At 39.2% G+C, this 14,987-nt stretch overlaps 1 protein-coding gene across 4 annotated transcripts in view; it reads right to left on the bottom strand.

Moving 5' to 3' along the window:
- Positions 1–12,682, bottom strand: part of WWOX (WW domain containing oxidoreductase) — a 537,288-nt gene extending 524,606 nt beyond the window's left edge. For all 4 annotated transcript variants that reach the window (XR_007506720.1, XM_049805747.1, XM_049805749.1 and 1 more), the window contains exons 1-4: positions 12,522–12,682; positions 9,804–9,868; positions 8,554–8,611; positions 7,172–7,350 (exon numbers count right to left, since the gene is read on the bottom strand). Coding sequence is in view for 3 of the 4 variants with exons in the window: in XM_049805747.1 (XP_049661704.1) it covers positions 7,172–7,350; positions 8,554–8,611; positions 9,804–9,868; positions 12,522–12,628 (409 nt within the window). In the remaining variant the exon portion in view is untranslated. The remainder of the gene's footprint in view (positions 1–7,171; positions 7,351–8,553; positions 8,612–9,803; positions 9,869–12,521) is intronic.
- Between the last annotated feature and the right edge of the window lie 2,305 nt (positions 12,683–14,987).

Raw genomic sequence — 14,987 nt, 5'->3', positions numbered from 1 at the left:
TGCAATACAGTGAAAGACAATGAACATATTTAAGACAGTCAGACTAATACTATTAAAATGAGAGTCCTCAATGGTATTTGTAAGGGTCTGTTTTATTCCTCCCATATGATCTGAGTTTGACTTAAATGAGACCATTCACTGGTCTAATTAGGATTCAGCAAATGTTACCTTCTTTGTGAAGGCCGATAAAGCCAGTAAAAAATGCAATGTCGCCCACAAATAATCTCAGTAACTTCTACAACTAGAATGGTTCCCCATATTCACAAAATCTTCTTCTCTGCAGGTACAGAGCAGTCAATTTTTTATTTCTTAAGAAGTAAAGCCATTAGTTTTCATCATACTTTTCCTATCTCTCCATTGCCAATAGATTTAGGGCATAGTGGTGAAATCTACCCAGCATCTATTAGAGACCTTAAATGATCTTCACGATAAATTTAGATAAGCTTCAAAAGTTTAATTTTGCTCCTCTTATGGTAGTAGCTTAACTAGCCATTACTCAATTAGCTATTACTCAATTGGCATAAGAACTGCAACAAAGGTTAACCATACCTGCCTCTATCAAGGTTCTGAAGGTAGATTCTCCTTCTTACCTACAAGAAACACTCAGAACAATACTAATACAGGAAGTGCTCAAACGCTATTACACAACATACAGAAACAATAGCCCAGAAATCAGGAATTCAGAAATTCTGCAGCTATGCCGTATGTCACTCCCTCAATAAAACAAAGTTTCATTAGCTTCTGCCAGTATGAACTAAGTACAAAAGCACATAATCAAAGCACAGCAGTCTGGCCACGTGTATTGTATCGTTTATGTACAGGTTTACTTGGGTTTTATACTCCTTTGATAAACAGAAAAAAGTTTAAAAGCTACCAAAAATAACTTATTTTTTACTACAATAAAATGATGACAGAAAAAACAAACACCTTGGGATCTTTCTGAATTAATGTAAGCACTGTATACTTACTGAAAAGAGAGATTCCTAGCTTTCCAATAGTTTAAAGTTCTACTTCTACCCTGACAGTACCAGATCTTAGATGCTATTGGTCCCAGAATTAACACAGTTAATCCCACATACCAGACCACTGAAACTTTACTGTTTTTTTCCAGTGCAACAGAGGAGTTTCTAGTATTTTGGGAACAGAATAATTTAAGAGGGGTAGCCATTCTACATTGCTCACAGGTGTAAAGTGTTCAAATAATGTCCTATATGACAGAGATTTCTGAATTAGGTGCAGGTGATACAGTGAAAGGTACATGATAAGTTGCAGAACTACATAATTTGTATTTATCACAAAAGCACCACCATGTGTGAACAAAATCTAATCATCTACATGTTACCATGACAATTATACTAAGTAAATAACCAGGTTACCCACTGTCAAAATGTTACCTTCTACAGTTTCATAATGTTCAGTTAGGTTTCTGTAGATATACAAACCCTCACCACAATTAACTGTGACACTGGATACTGGGAATACAGCTCATTAAATATACCACGCATTTCAAAAGCTGCATAGGCGCTATTCTGATAGTTGAGCTCAAAACAGAGTTTTAGCTCTAAGTGTCTTCCCCTGATTTCATATACCCAATCCTCAGGTATTGGCTACATTTGTTTAAGGGGATGCAAGTCAGCCATGGGTGCAGCATAAATCAATTTAAAAAGAAACAATGAAAGAATATAGCTTCTAACTGTATTTTAGTAGTTAAGAGAAAAAAAAAAGTAGGTCACTTTGCATTTCCTTGGTTTGTTAAAACACATTTTAATAAAACATGTCATCTTCTGCTAAAATTTACTAATAATTTTTAGTTATAACTTAATCAGACTCTTAGAGCTTAAAAACCTAAGTGATGTGCTACAATCTAACCTGCATATGTTTTGCAATAACCATGTTTTATTACTATGTCAAGCTAGCTTTCCACACTTAATACACCAATAGAGTCATCAGGAGGAAAAAAAGCTATGAGAGAGAGGAATAAACCAGAAAAACTTCTGTTTATCATTTATAAATTAAAGGGCCAGTTATTCAAAACAACTTTTTAAATCATAAAGCAGACATTTAATTGTGATAAATTATAAGTGCATTTCCCCGACCTTTTGCATCAATGTGACAAAAGCTACTAATACTGAAGTTCGGTACAAGAAATAAAAGAAATATGGTAGCTTCTCATACCAAAAGTATATGCTCACTGGAGTAGTGACTCATCTTTCAAGTACTGATTAATAGTAACTAGGATACAACTTTTCTCCTGGCTAAAGTGTCTTCATTGCATAGCAATAAAAGTGCCACAAAAGAGAGAATTCCATTTAACCAAACATTAGCCGACAATTATTTTGAAGAAATAATCTAAAACATTTCCACAATTATAAAATTACATGCTTTACTCTGGTAAAACATAATCAAGAAAAGCAATATAACAAGCCACATTATGACTGAAGTTTCTGTATTTTCTTCAGCATTTGAATAAATTAAGCTGCTCAAAGCCAAAAGTGGTTTTCACTTTCTTGAGATAATTTGTGCTTACTCTGGGCATCCTTTACAAAAGCAATTAACAGATTTCTTTTGACCTTCATATAGCAGTAAAATTAGAAATGGAAGTTTAAGCAATGGTTTAGTTGTGATTATCAATACAGTTTTGTGATAAAATCTTGGAAAAGCATTAAGAAAAACCCTACTTTGTGGAATCTGCCTGACTGCATAGAACATACACATTTTGCCTTTCCATCATATACTGCAATACTACTTACATTTTGCTACTCATGCATACTCTAGCACTCACAATAGGTTAGATGCAACTGCACCCAACACAGAAAACAGAACACATTGTCATTTCAAGGTCATATAGCTACATGAATCTTAAAAACAGATAGCAATATTTATACAAGTCATAGAAAATCACATTAGCTACACAACTGTCTCCCTGATATTAAAACCAAGTAATATTATTTTTAAAAATGTGTTTGATTTGAGATTGCTCACACATGCAGTTGAAAGTACCACATCTCTTTATAAAATTAAACCTAGATAAACAGCCAACATGCTGTTTAAAATTTCAAATTCTAGTCCTAATAATTAAGAACACAAACAAAATTACAGGAGCATTTACTAAAAACAGGAAAAAGCACCAGGTCTCTTTTGTTTAGTATTTTCAAAGAGCAACACAGCCCTCTAGTGGAAAAATTAGAAAGTATGACTTCATTCATACAAAAAGCATGCTAGGGAAGTATTTTCACTGTAACCTAACTGATGTTGAGACCCTTAAAACAGAAAAACAACCCCCACACAAAATTGCACACTATCTTCAATTGCTCACAGTGGAATAAGTCTCACTGACTTTCGGAGAACAAACTGACAATTTACACTACTCATGTTTAAATGTACATAGAATAAGTTTTTAAAGCCAGAAGGACTGACACAAGACTAAACTGTTCAGTAAGTCAGTCTTACTTCTTTTTACTACACCAGCTTTACTGTGACCAAAAGTTACCTCAAATTCTAATGTGATACTCAGACTAAAATTTTGATTGAGCTTAAAAAATAAATGAGGAAAAAACCCCAAATAATAGTTGGACTATACTGTCAGAAGAAAAAAGCTTAAAAAAAACCCAAACATTTTACTAATAACTCTTGATCTGCTATGATCTCTTCATATTGTAAGAACAGAGTAATTCATTAACCTTGTCAAAGTTGCTAATGAAATCGAAGTAATTGTTTATAAATCTAATTTTTTTTAGTACTTCTTTTCCCCCACACACACACTTTTTGCAGCAATTTCAAAGACTAAGTTATGAAAGTGGGTATGTAATCTAGGAAATTCTTACAGTCCATATTCTTAATTAGTAACAAAAAGAACCACAGAGCAGACAGTGTCCGCATTTTACAGACATGTTAAGAGAAGTTAACGGCAATGAAGTAACATCTGAGAAGCCAGTATGTGTGATACCACTAGAACTCTACCACTGCTGAAGTCATCCAAAGTATTCCCTCAGTAATCAAGTAAGCATCTATGTTTTTCAGAAGGTGAGGAAATTTTTCAACTATAAGAAAAAAAAAAAAAAAAAAAGTGTTCCTGGCAAGTTATGTTGGATTCCCTGTATTAGATTCACAAATAAAGTGAATTAACGTATCATTCCATCTTTGTTGATCTGTTTTTAACTTTGCTATCTTAAAGCAGTGTATATGGCTGAATAAAAAAATAACTTCTATGTTCATCCATCTTTCAAGGGATCCTCAGCATTTTCCAAACTTTATTTTGAGCATGCAGCAATGCAGTAATTGAAAAAGCATTCTTCTGCATTTTGATAAGACTGCAGTCTATACCACCTTGATCTTTGTTCTACCCATCTTGAAATGAAAAATTTCTCAAGAAATGTACAGAAACCATAAAGTTAGTTTCAAATATACCATTGAAACTCATTTTGACAACAATGAAAGGGTTGAGTGATTTTTATTTTTTTTTTATTATGTTATTAAGTACAAATGCTCAACAAGTAATACATTCTTTTTCATCACTTTCTACTTAATGGGCAGCAATATTTCCTTGGAAATATTTACACTTACCTCCTAAAGAAAGCATGTCAGTGTTCTGAAAACACAGTAATTGTTCACTCCTCAAAATACTCAGGGAGGGAATTAGCTCCAGAATATACTGAGAGTTTAAAAGAAGTATCTACAACACAAAGTAGAGCACGGCACTGAAATCCTAAAATAACTGGGGAATAAGCTCCAAAACTGGTAAGACTCCACTTGAGCTAGCTAATTAGTGTTTCCACATGGAGTCCCAAAGACTTGTGTAGACATGTTAAAGCTCACAGGGATCTCTACATTGCAATCCATTACATGACACTGACATGTTCAAAGCAGTTTGCCAAGAGTCACAAAGCATGGTTAACAGTTAAGCTAATCTGATACATTTTAAAGACTCAGACAAGTTTCAAGAAAACTTCAAATTCTGCCAATTATATCCAAATTAATTGGACAAGAACACTATTAGCCAACCCCAAAGGGGGAGTGTTCCCTTCACACAAAACCGAGGAGTTTGAACCCTGTTTTTCTCCACCAAGCAGGTCAATCAGAAGTCATAACCAGCACAAGCCCAGCTCAGATTATATCCTCCCCCCAAAGCCCTTAGAGCTAGGAAAAAAGAACATAGATTACATAAAAAGCGTTAACCCTAGAACTGCTTTCTCCTTAATCCATGCTCCATGACAATTGGTAAGTACTATCAGACACAAAGCCTAGCACTACAGCAATACTAAATGCAATATGGTGTGCAAGAGTTTTGAGTTATATAGGCCATAACACCACCTTAATCACATATTTGCGACACCACCTTCATATATTTGGACTCCCTATATCCTAACCTCATAAAGCAGCACAAGCCCAAGGCTTATTTCACTAATGCTCCCACTCTTCTTGGTATGCTTCTGACCAGGAGCAATAGCCTGCCCTCACCTACTAATAGAAATCAAAACGGTATATGTGTGTATATGTATATACATATATCTGCGCATATATGTCACAAGTGAAGAAGATCTGGTGCAAGGATATACTCGATCACTTGTGCTCAATCCAGATTATAAACTAAGGGAGAAATAGGGGGAAAAATTCTTGACAAAAGCATCATATATCTTGGATTAATCTTTTGCCATATGTGAAACACTTTCAGCTCATTCAGCCAGTCTGAATGGCAGCTCTTCTGCTGAAGGCAAATCATTTGAGTCCAGGTAATTCTTAAATGTTCTGAGACTGCACAGTTGCATACAAAGCAAATTCTACTGCTGGATGCAATGTAAAGACAGGCTGTACCAAGAATCCGGAATGTAAACTTTACTAGAAAACACAATTTCCTCATTGAGACAGGCAAGTACAACACTTGCTGCCCTAACTGCAATACCAATCTGTAGTAGCATATCATGGAATGACAGCAGGACATGTTCTGTTAATGCCTAAATTGCAAGCCAGAATAAAGCTCTAAATTCTTCATCTGACTCCTGTGGGATAACACTCCCTTAAATAATTAAGAGGTAAAGACCAAGAGAATTCAGACTGGTAAGTCCTGCTATTAACGCATTTTCCAGAACATCTCCAATGTTTTCCAGTGTCCTCATAAATGCATTTAAGTCAAGATCCTGCACTACAAAAAAAAAAGACACCAAATAATTTGCATAAGGACTCTTCCAATATTGATGTATTCCCACCACAAAGAAAAATGCAAACCACAAAAGGAAACAAAAGATTAAGTTATCTAGAATTTAGGTAGATCCCTTCATGTACCAAAAAAATTCAGATCTAACACCAAACCATACCAGTGTTTTAATATTTGTGGCTCCTCCAGAAATTTAAGCCACAGAAAAAAGACATATCCTGTGCAGATTGCTGACTGAAACTTCAAACAGCCTAGCAAATTAAGTTAGAGAAGAAATCCTGCCTTCTGAGAAGAAAGGCAAAGCCCCTGAGCACCAAAGCATCATTATAAAATGAAACAAAAGCAGCTAATTAGAATCTCTCAAATACTCACCCGCTATAGAAGTAATACTATGTAACAGATACTTAAACAACCTGAGTGTCTAAAAGGATTTATGATCCTGCTAGAAAATACAACTAACAGGGAATTCAAAATGTGATAAACATGCAGTTTTGCCCTAAAGGAGAATTGAATATGACATTCTGACACAAGTTCATCATCAAGTTGACTTGAAAATATGTTCAGAGATAAAAATCCCACAGCCTCCTTGGAAAATCTTTACCTGAGTTTACTTGCTGCCCTTAGAAAGTTTTTCTGAATACTTTATCTGAACTCCTCTGCAGCCATACAAACCTTACTCCTTGTCCTAGCCACCAAGATGATAAAAAGAAACTTCCCTTCCCTTTCACAGCCATCCTTAATATATTCACATAAGGTAAAATGCCTCCATCAGTATTTTTCTAGACAAAAATCAATTGTTTCAGACTTGATGTCTTTCCTGTGGCTCTCCTCTAAGCTCTAACATCTCCACACTTTTTTAAAAAGCAGTACACAAACCTGAAAAAAGTTTTCTAACTAGAGGTTTTATATGGAAATAATGCAAACCAAGTTTGAATACCAAAAGTACACAGATATTTAACAACAAAGTAGCCAGTAAGATAAAGATTGCCGTATTGTACCTTATGTGTAATGTTAACCTACCTATTCCTGAATTTGCTCCCGTGATTATAACCACTTTTCCACTCAAGTCACGACCCTGGAGTATTTCCATTGCAGTACTGTTTCCATCATATTTCTGTCTAGTGGTGGGTTTTACCGGATTATCTTCAACTGTAAAGGCCAGTCTTGGGTCAAGGTAGGTAGTCCTTTTGTTTATGTGGCTGCAAAAGAACACAAAAATTCAACTGCTTTGACCCTTCCATAATCCATATTTAGATTTTAAATGTATTTCAACCACTGTTGTGTACAATTCAGGTGGATTATCTAAATTCCCAAAAATCATTATTTTTTTTCAGTTTTGTTAAAATGATCCTTATTACTTTTTTATCAACCATTTTTCCAGTTGTGACAGTGTCCATTAATAGTTGTATTCACATACTTCACAACGCCATTCTGAACTTCACATGAACCCCTGACATAAAAAGCAGAATTTTGTCAAGGAAAAAAATCACATTATATTAGGGAAGATCATGTTCTCTTAGGAGGTCTATAAAAAGGGCCTACGCTACTTCCTTGAAACAACATACCAATGAGAAATGTAGCTCAGTACTTTTTACTCAAACAACTGAAAACAAATAGCTTCACATCAGCTCAGCAAATGGCACAATTTGGGTCAGGCTCACCTTTCTAAAATGGAATTTTAGTTTTCTTCAGACAATTATCAGAGACACTAAGCAACAAGTTTCAGTCTTCAACCCTTAATTATAGGACAGAGAAGCTACACTTACTATTTTGGCCTATGACCAGTCTTCATTCTGCCAAGTAAAATTAAGATAACTACCCCATTTTGACCCTCCCATTGAAAAGATACAAAAGGAAATGTTCCTAGAAATCCCTTTTTGCTTCTGTGAACTTCCTCCTACCTTATCTTTCTAAAAATCTTTGCTAGCTCAATCACTGACCTCTTTTCTTCCTGTGCTTTAGACTGCAAGCGAGTCAGAGCTGCAGCAATTTTGTTTTCATCTTGTATGTTTGAAGCACCACTGCAATGCTACCAATCAGCCATGAAGTTCTGGATATGTTTTTAAAGTTATACATACAGAGTTTATCCATAAACATACACAAACAGAATGAGCCTACATAAACATTGCCTGAGGATCAGCTCACGTTGAGATGTGGACATGCAAGTCACTTCAATTTGCCACCCAAGCTAGTATTTCTGTGCACATGGAAGAATTTATAAAACCACAAATGGGTGTTTAGACACTGATACAAGTGTAATATCTGCATATGGATTCTGAAGTTGTACTTAGTAATTTCTTTATCTTTCCAGCCGATATTGTCACAGTATCATACCTCCAAAAGGCTACCCAACTTGAAACACAGTTGTCCTACTTGTCCATATTCTATATTGTCATACTTACTCTACAAAATAGACTTGTCCATTTTCATCAGTCTCCTGCTCCCATCCGTATGGCAGACCTAGGAAACACATAAAACATTACCTTTTGCAGGCTTAGAATACACTTAGATTTGAAGTTTAAGTGATTTCTCAGACAGATGGGGCAAAATTCTGCATTATTCACGTAGGCAATACAGCTTACCTGCTGCAGTTGAATATGGGAACTTGAAAGAAGGATTGCTTCCCTAATCACATGCAATTGCTCTCTAATAAGAGTACAATATACAGGAGATCTGGTACAACTGTAATGACTAGCATATTAAGTGTAATCTAAAAGCTCTGTATAAAGGTTGTTTCATGGTATAGCACAAACTGGCAAAATGCAACCATGAACTAAGTGTAGGAAAAGTTACATGTAACATACCAGAAGTTGGAAGATCTGGTACTCCCTCAAGGGGGTATGAAATACATTAAATCAAAGTTGAAAGGACAGATAAAAGAACAAAAATGACAAAGCTTATTTTTTAAAGTTATTTTATAAAAGAGCCTACAGAAATACTTAACAGGTAGCGTTCCCAGTACTTCTAATCCTGGATGAAAAGTATTCAATTATAATTCAATTGGCTCAAAATCTACTGAAAATATTCCAGTTAGCTATAGTCATATTACCAGTGCCAGAAGAAATATGGCTTGCCAATAGTATAGTACCCCTAAGTACGCCACATAGAAGCTTCTGGAAAGATCTATTTTAAGGCACTGATCCAAGGTCCTTAAGAAGTCATATACCTTTGCAAGTACCCTGCAGCATTGGCTGTCTTCTGCTCTGGCGCAAACATTCAGTTGGGTTGGGGAAAACAAGTAAAATGAAAACTAATGGGGCTTCCTTCTGTGCCAGGGATATTCTTTGATCACATACATTCTTTGAAGAATATAATCCAACTATAATATTTATCTGATGGACGCCAGGATATCAGAGAAATTCAGCCCTTGACTATATACTTTACAAGCCACAGTAAAACAATCCCTTTATCCTAGAATTAGTACTTTGGCTTTACGGAGCAATACAAGAAAGCCATAAAACTGCAAAGTGATCACCCTACACAGACACAATCACACAGGTAAAGCTCCACTGAAATCAGCTGTATTTTGCAAGCTCAGTTTGCCTAGGTAATTAGTGTCAACTAGAAGATCAAAATGAGATCTAGTTCCTGCACAATATCCAGTTGATGTTTGCAACATAATTTCAGTTCTTTACAAAAGCTTAACACAAACCTCCTGCAACACGTTTCCTCTTCCCAGACTTAGGATGTTCCCACTGTGTTTTTTCTTCCAGGTGGCTGTAGGAAAAGAAAAGTTTAAGATTTTAAAAAATTGCCTAATGATTTTTCTGATGTAATAAAAAAATTTTTTTCCATACAGTAAATACAGTTTAACTACTTTTTTTTTTAATACAGTTCAGAAAATGGCTTGTCTTCTATGTCAATCACTTGTTTAAGAAAGGTCAAAACTGCTCTTAGAAGTTGTCAGGCTTCCATATTGCCACAGTTCTGAAGGAAAAGTAACTAACCAGAGAGCAAAGGAGTCTATAAAAATTCAAATAAATATTTGACTTCCAAGCTAAGTTTTGTTGCTTACCATGAGAAGAAAGAAAACCCAAAAGTCATTAAAGAATAACACTAACAGACTCAGAAAATGTCTCAAAAAGGTGGTGATCCTTGGCAGGAAAAAAAGAAGAAAGAAGCAAGAAAAGAATTTATTAGAAACTAGTAGAAATAATATTAGAAAGTTCTCAAATAACAAAAGCACCTAAACCACTTGTCTAATAACATTAATTTGCAAGCTGTAAAGAAGTCTCGATTTCTACATGAGGAATGACAGCTTTGGACAGGTAAGTTTGTCTAAGGGCCTTCACTAGCAGAGTATTTATTTAACATGGGTGACAATGGTATCGCATGTCCTCTTCTAATTCAGAGATTTTATTCACTCAAATCACTATAACAGAATTACTATACTCTATCATAAGGTTTTCTGCACTACAGACTAATAAGCAAAATGATGTACACATAACCAAGGTCTTAAAATACACGAAGTGCTGAAATCAGGTTGGATATTAAAATCTTATCTTTTGTTAAATATTTTTAAATAATAACCAATTTTTTATATTAAGAGTCAAGCAGGGATTACTTGAAAGAGCATCCAAATTGCCCAAGTACGAAATAAAGACTGACAACATTATTGAATAATATACACAAATAATCACTAAACTACAGGTCTAGTACCAACAGCAATTTCCACTCAACGTAAGCAACTGTTCCTTCTTATAATAACCATGCAGTGAGCCCACAGTGACAGCATACTGTATTACAAGAATCACAGCTGGTGGTCTGAGACTAAATAAGTACATCTGTGTGACCTGCAGTAACACTCGAACTTCAGGACACTCATACACTAAAGATATAAGATCCCGAGTTATTCCTGTCTGATGCAAGATACATAACCAAATTACCATAGCTTGACAAATAAGCACATGCCCACCAAGCTTTGGTAACTGTCTGTGTTCACACCTGACTCATCACAAAAACCTTTAAAGGTCTTAAACCAAAGTTACCCTGTTCTTGCTAAGTTTAAAGTTCATATTGTTGATAAGGTTTTAAAACAAATGTCCCGATTATGCAGAGGTATCACTGATCTAGAGCTTATGTTAAAGGTAGCAATAACGTAACACCTCTTTGTGTCAAGTATTTTTAGACACACTGGGCAAGATTTTCAGCTGGTACAGATACGCTAATGTCACGTCATTAAACGGAATTAGTTCAGTTTCACAACAGTTAAACAACAAGAACTATTCAATCAAGCGTTTGTGTAAAAACTACTCTCAGTAATATCTTATTATTTTGTACATTTGCTACTTTCACCAAGCGATTCCTTTCTGAAAGGGCTTTTGAAGTCAAAGGAAATACACAGAAACTTGAGCGAAGAAAAACGATCATCTAGAGGGAAATTTACAGCGTTTATAAACCAAGTGTTGATAAACAAAAGCATTCTGTCCAGTGTTTGTAAAGCAGAACTTGGGAGGAAGATGCCAACTCACCACAGGTGAGAACGCGCTATACTTTTCCCCCATTTTGTGGAAGGGAATAAATGTTGCAGCTTTAAACAGACTGAAACAGATTCCAAGACCAGCATGGTTACAGAAACCACAAGCGAGGAGAAAACGTATAAATATATATTCCACTAAGTTACTTAAGCCCCTGTAGCACACCCCTTTTTGTAGCCAGCCCAGATGCAGAGTGGCACAAGCAGACGGTGCCAAACGCAGATTTTCCTCTCCTGTCAGAGCTGTAGTATCCCGAAGAGCTGAGGCAGCGCATTTATAACTTCTAACTTCCACGGCACCTGTTTCTTCTCTACCCCTACAAGAAGGAAAACTAAGGAAACTACAATACTGTAGCGTCGGGCTCGGCCGCCCATACGTATAAAGACTCTACCCGCAGAGCCGTGAACCGTCCCGCCCCAGCAACAGCTGGCTGAGAGCCCACTCCCGCCCCCCCGGCGTGCCCGCAGCCGCCCCAGCATCGCTCCCACTCGAGGCAGGCGAGGCGGACCTGCCCGCTCCCTTCCCGCCCCTCCGGCCCGGCCTCCCCTCCCGCGGACAACCCGCGGGGCTCGGCGCGGGGAGGCGGTGGCTGGGAGAGCCCAGCCCAGCCCACGCTCGGCGCTCCCAGGAGCCGGGAGGGCACCCCCACGCGGAAACCGACTCCCACGGAGACCGGTCCCGCCACCAAACCCGGCCCCAACCGCCCGACGGCGGCAGCTCGCCCCTGTGGTACAGGGCGGGAAATGGCGGCTCCCGCCCCACCCCGCGCTGAGGGGGCAGCGGCGGCGGCTCCACGGACGCTGCCCCGGGGCGAAGAGGCGGGTGGGCAGAGGGCTCCAGGCGTGCTCGCCCTCGCCCCCCAGCACCCCCCACCGCCGCCGCTGCTCCCTTACTTCGCGTAGTAAACCCAGCCGTCCTTCGTGGTGCGCTCCTCCCAGCCCGGCGGCAGCTCCTCCTCGCTGTCCGTGTCGTCCAGCCCCGCGTACTTCAGCGCCGCCATTAGGACGGGCGCTCCGCGCCGCCGCCGCCGCCGCCGGCCAGCGGGCGCGCGCCACACCGCCCCTTCCGGCCGGCCCAGCCAATAGAGCGGCGAGGCGGCCCTGGGGCACCATGGGAAGTGTAGTCCGGCCCCCGGCGGGGTAGGGGGGAGAGGAGGGAGGCGTTCTCCTCAGCCCGCGGGAACCGTGGCCGAGCGGCGACTTCGTCCTCGGTCTTGTGGGTTTTACCTGTGACACTGAGGTTTTAACCCCAAAGGGGCCCCGGATTGAGTTGAAATCGTCACGGAAGGCATAAGAATCTCAGATTTGGGCGGCTTTGAGTGTTTCCAGCCCTCTGTTTTCAGGGGTCAGGCGTGAATACGACGAGGCCCCGGAAAGCAATGAAAAAATGAACTGTCCTTTAAGCTTTTTGCCATCGGTTGTCAGCCTCTGAGCTCTGGGACGAGATTCTCCGTCGTGGCCGTGTTAGCCAGAGCTCCTCCGCGTCGCTTGCTGGGTGAGGAAAGCCCGGCTGGAGAGAAAGAAGCGCCTCGCCGCGCCGAACGCCCAGGGGCCGCAGGCTGCCTCGCCCACCGGGCCGCACAGGCCTCTTTGCCAAACCTGTGTCACCTGGAGACATAAGTACAGTCGGCTGCAGAGGCCGAAGCATTCCAGGTCAGTGAATTGACAGTAACCCATAGTAGTGAGTCCTGCCCCCGCCGCTGAAGCCCGGGCAGCCCACTTTGCAGCCGTGACGGATGAAGTACCTGGACTGCTACCATTACTCAGCTGATATGGCATACGCCCCCGACCTACCTCAGTGCTTTTGATCCCATACCCATATGCTGACATATTCATATCTATTTATATAACCAAACCCAACTGTCAGCATTTGTAAGAGCATCTTCCCATTGTAGTCCTTTGTCAAGTGTTTTAAGAAAAAAAAAAAAATTTTTAAAAAAAAGCCAACCCCAGGGTTGGACAGAGCCTGTAATCACTGAGGACTGCACCAGGTGGCAGTGCAACCCCACAAATGCCTTGGAGCGCCCTGACTCCTTCGGGTAACATTTTTATGCACTATTTGAGACACTGACCTATATGGCTCGCTCACTCCCCACTAATGGCATTCATATCTGTCTAGAAAAGCAGCCTGAACTTTTTTCTGCCCTGCTGCTCCCATCACTTTGCAAGTCCCTCTGAGGAATTACACCTACTAAATTATCCCCTCCTGCTAGAAATAAAAACACATACATCATCAAGAGCCAGTTTTCATGTGAGTATTACTGGGGGTATTAAAAAAGACTGTGACTATACTCTCTTGGGTAAACATATGGGAAGGGAAACCTTAGTGACATGGTCACTTCTGGTTCAGGAAGCTGATGAAATACTCCAGAGGTGACTGAGTAGAGAGATGTGCCAAGTCTCAAGAAAACAGATTATTTAAGTCAGTATTTGAAGTACAGGGGGAAAAGTATTAATCTAGCAGTAGTACTGTAGGAAAAGGTAGTTGTAGTTTTCTTCCTGTTGCAGTCTGTCAGTATTCAGCATCCAGTGTTCCACCAACTTCGTTCAGTGGGAATGTGGAAATCATTTGTCTGACAGTTATCCTATCCCAACCATCTGTATTGCATAAAGTGTGCATTATGTCCTAAATGTAAACAGCAGCATTACAGTATTTCAGTGTTAAGGGTGTACGGTGTACTTTAGATTAAAAAGAGAAATAGAATCTCAAAATTAGTCACGTATATATGTGTATATACCCATTAAACAGAACCACTGCCTTTCATGTAAAAATATTTATTGAATGAAAATGCAAAGGCTTTGTTTGGCAGCACAAGGTGGCTATTAATGAATTGCCTTGAAGTCCTTGGTACACAAGTAATATGATACCACAGAGTCCTATGGGTTGATATTGTTTTCAGTGCAATTTCAGTTTCTACAAAAATATTTAAGAAACTCCACACTTCCCTGTCATGGTTTAACCCCAGCCAGCAACTAGGCACCATGCAGCCGCTCACTCCCTTACCCCTCTCCCAGTGGGATGGGGAGGAGTATTGGGGAAAAAAAAGTAAAACTCGTGGGTTGAGATAAAATGATTCAATAACTAAAGTAAAATAAAATGTAACAATAATAATAATAGTAGTAATGAAAAGGAATATCATAAAATTTAAAAAAAAAACATCAAACAAGCACAAGTGATGCACAATGCAATTGCTCACCATCCACTGACTGATGCCCGAGCAGCGATCCGTGCCTCCCGGCCAACTCCCCCAGCTTTATATGCTGAGCATGACGTTCTATGGTATGGAATATCCCTTTGGCTAGTTCAGGTCAGCTGTCCTGGCCATGCTCCCTCCCTGCTTCTTGTGCACCTGCTTGCTA

Source organism: Accipiter gentilis, chromosome 7 (assembly GCF_929443795.1).
Source record: "Accipiter gentilis chromosome 7, bAccGen1.1, whole genome shotgun sequence".
Lineage (NCBI taxonomy): Eukaryota > Metazoa > Chordata > Aves > Accipitriformes > Accipitridae > Astur > Astur gentilis.
This window is presented reverse-complemented; position numbering and strand designations above follow the sequence as displayed.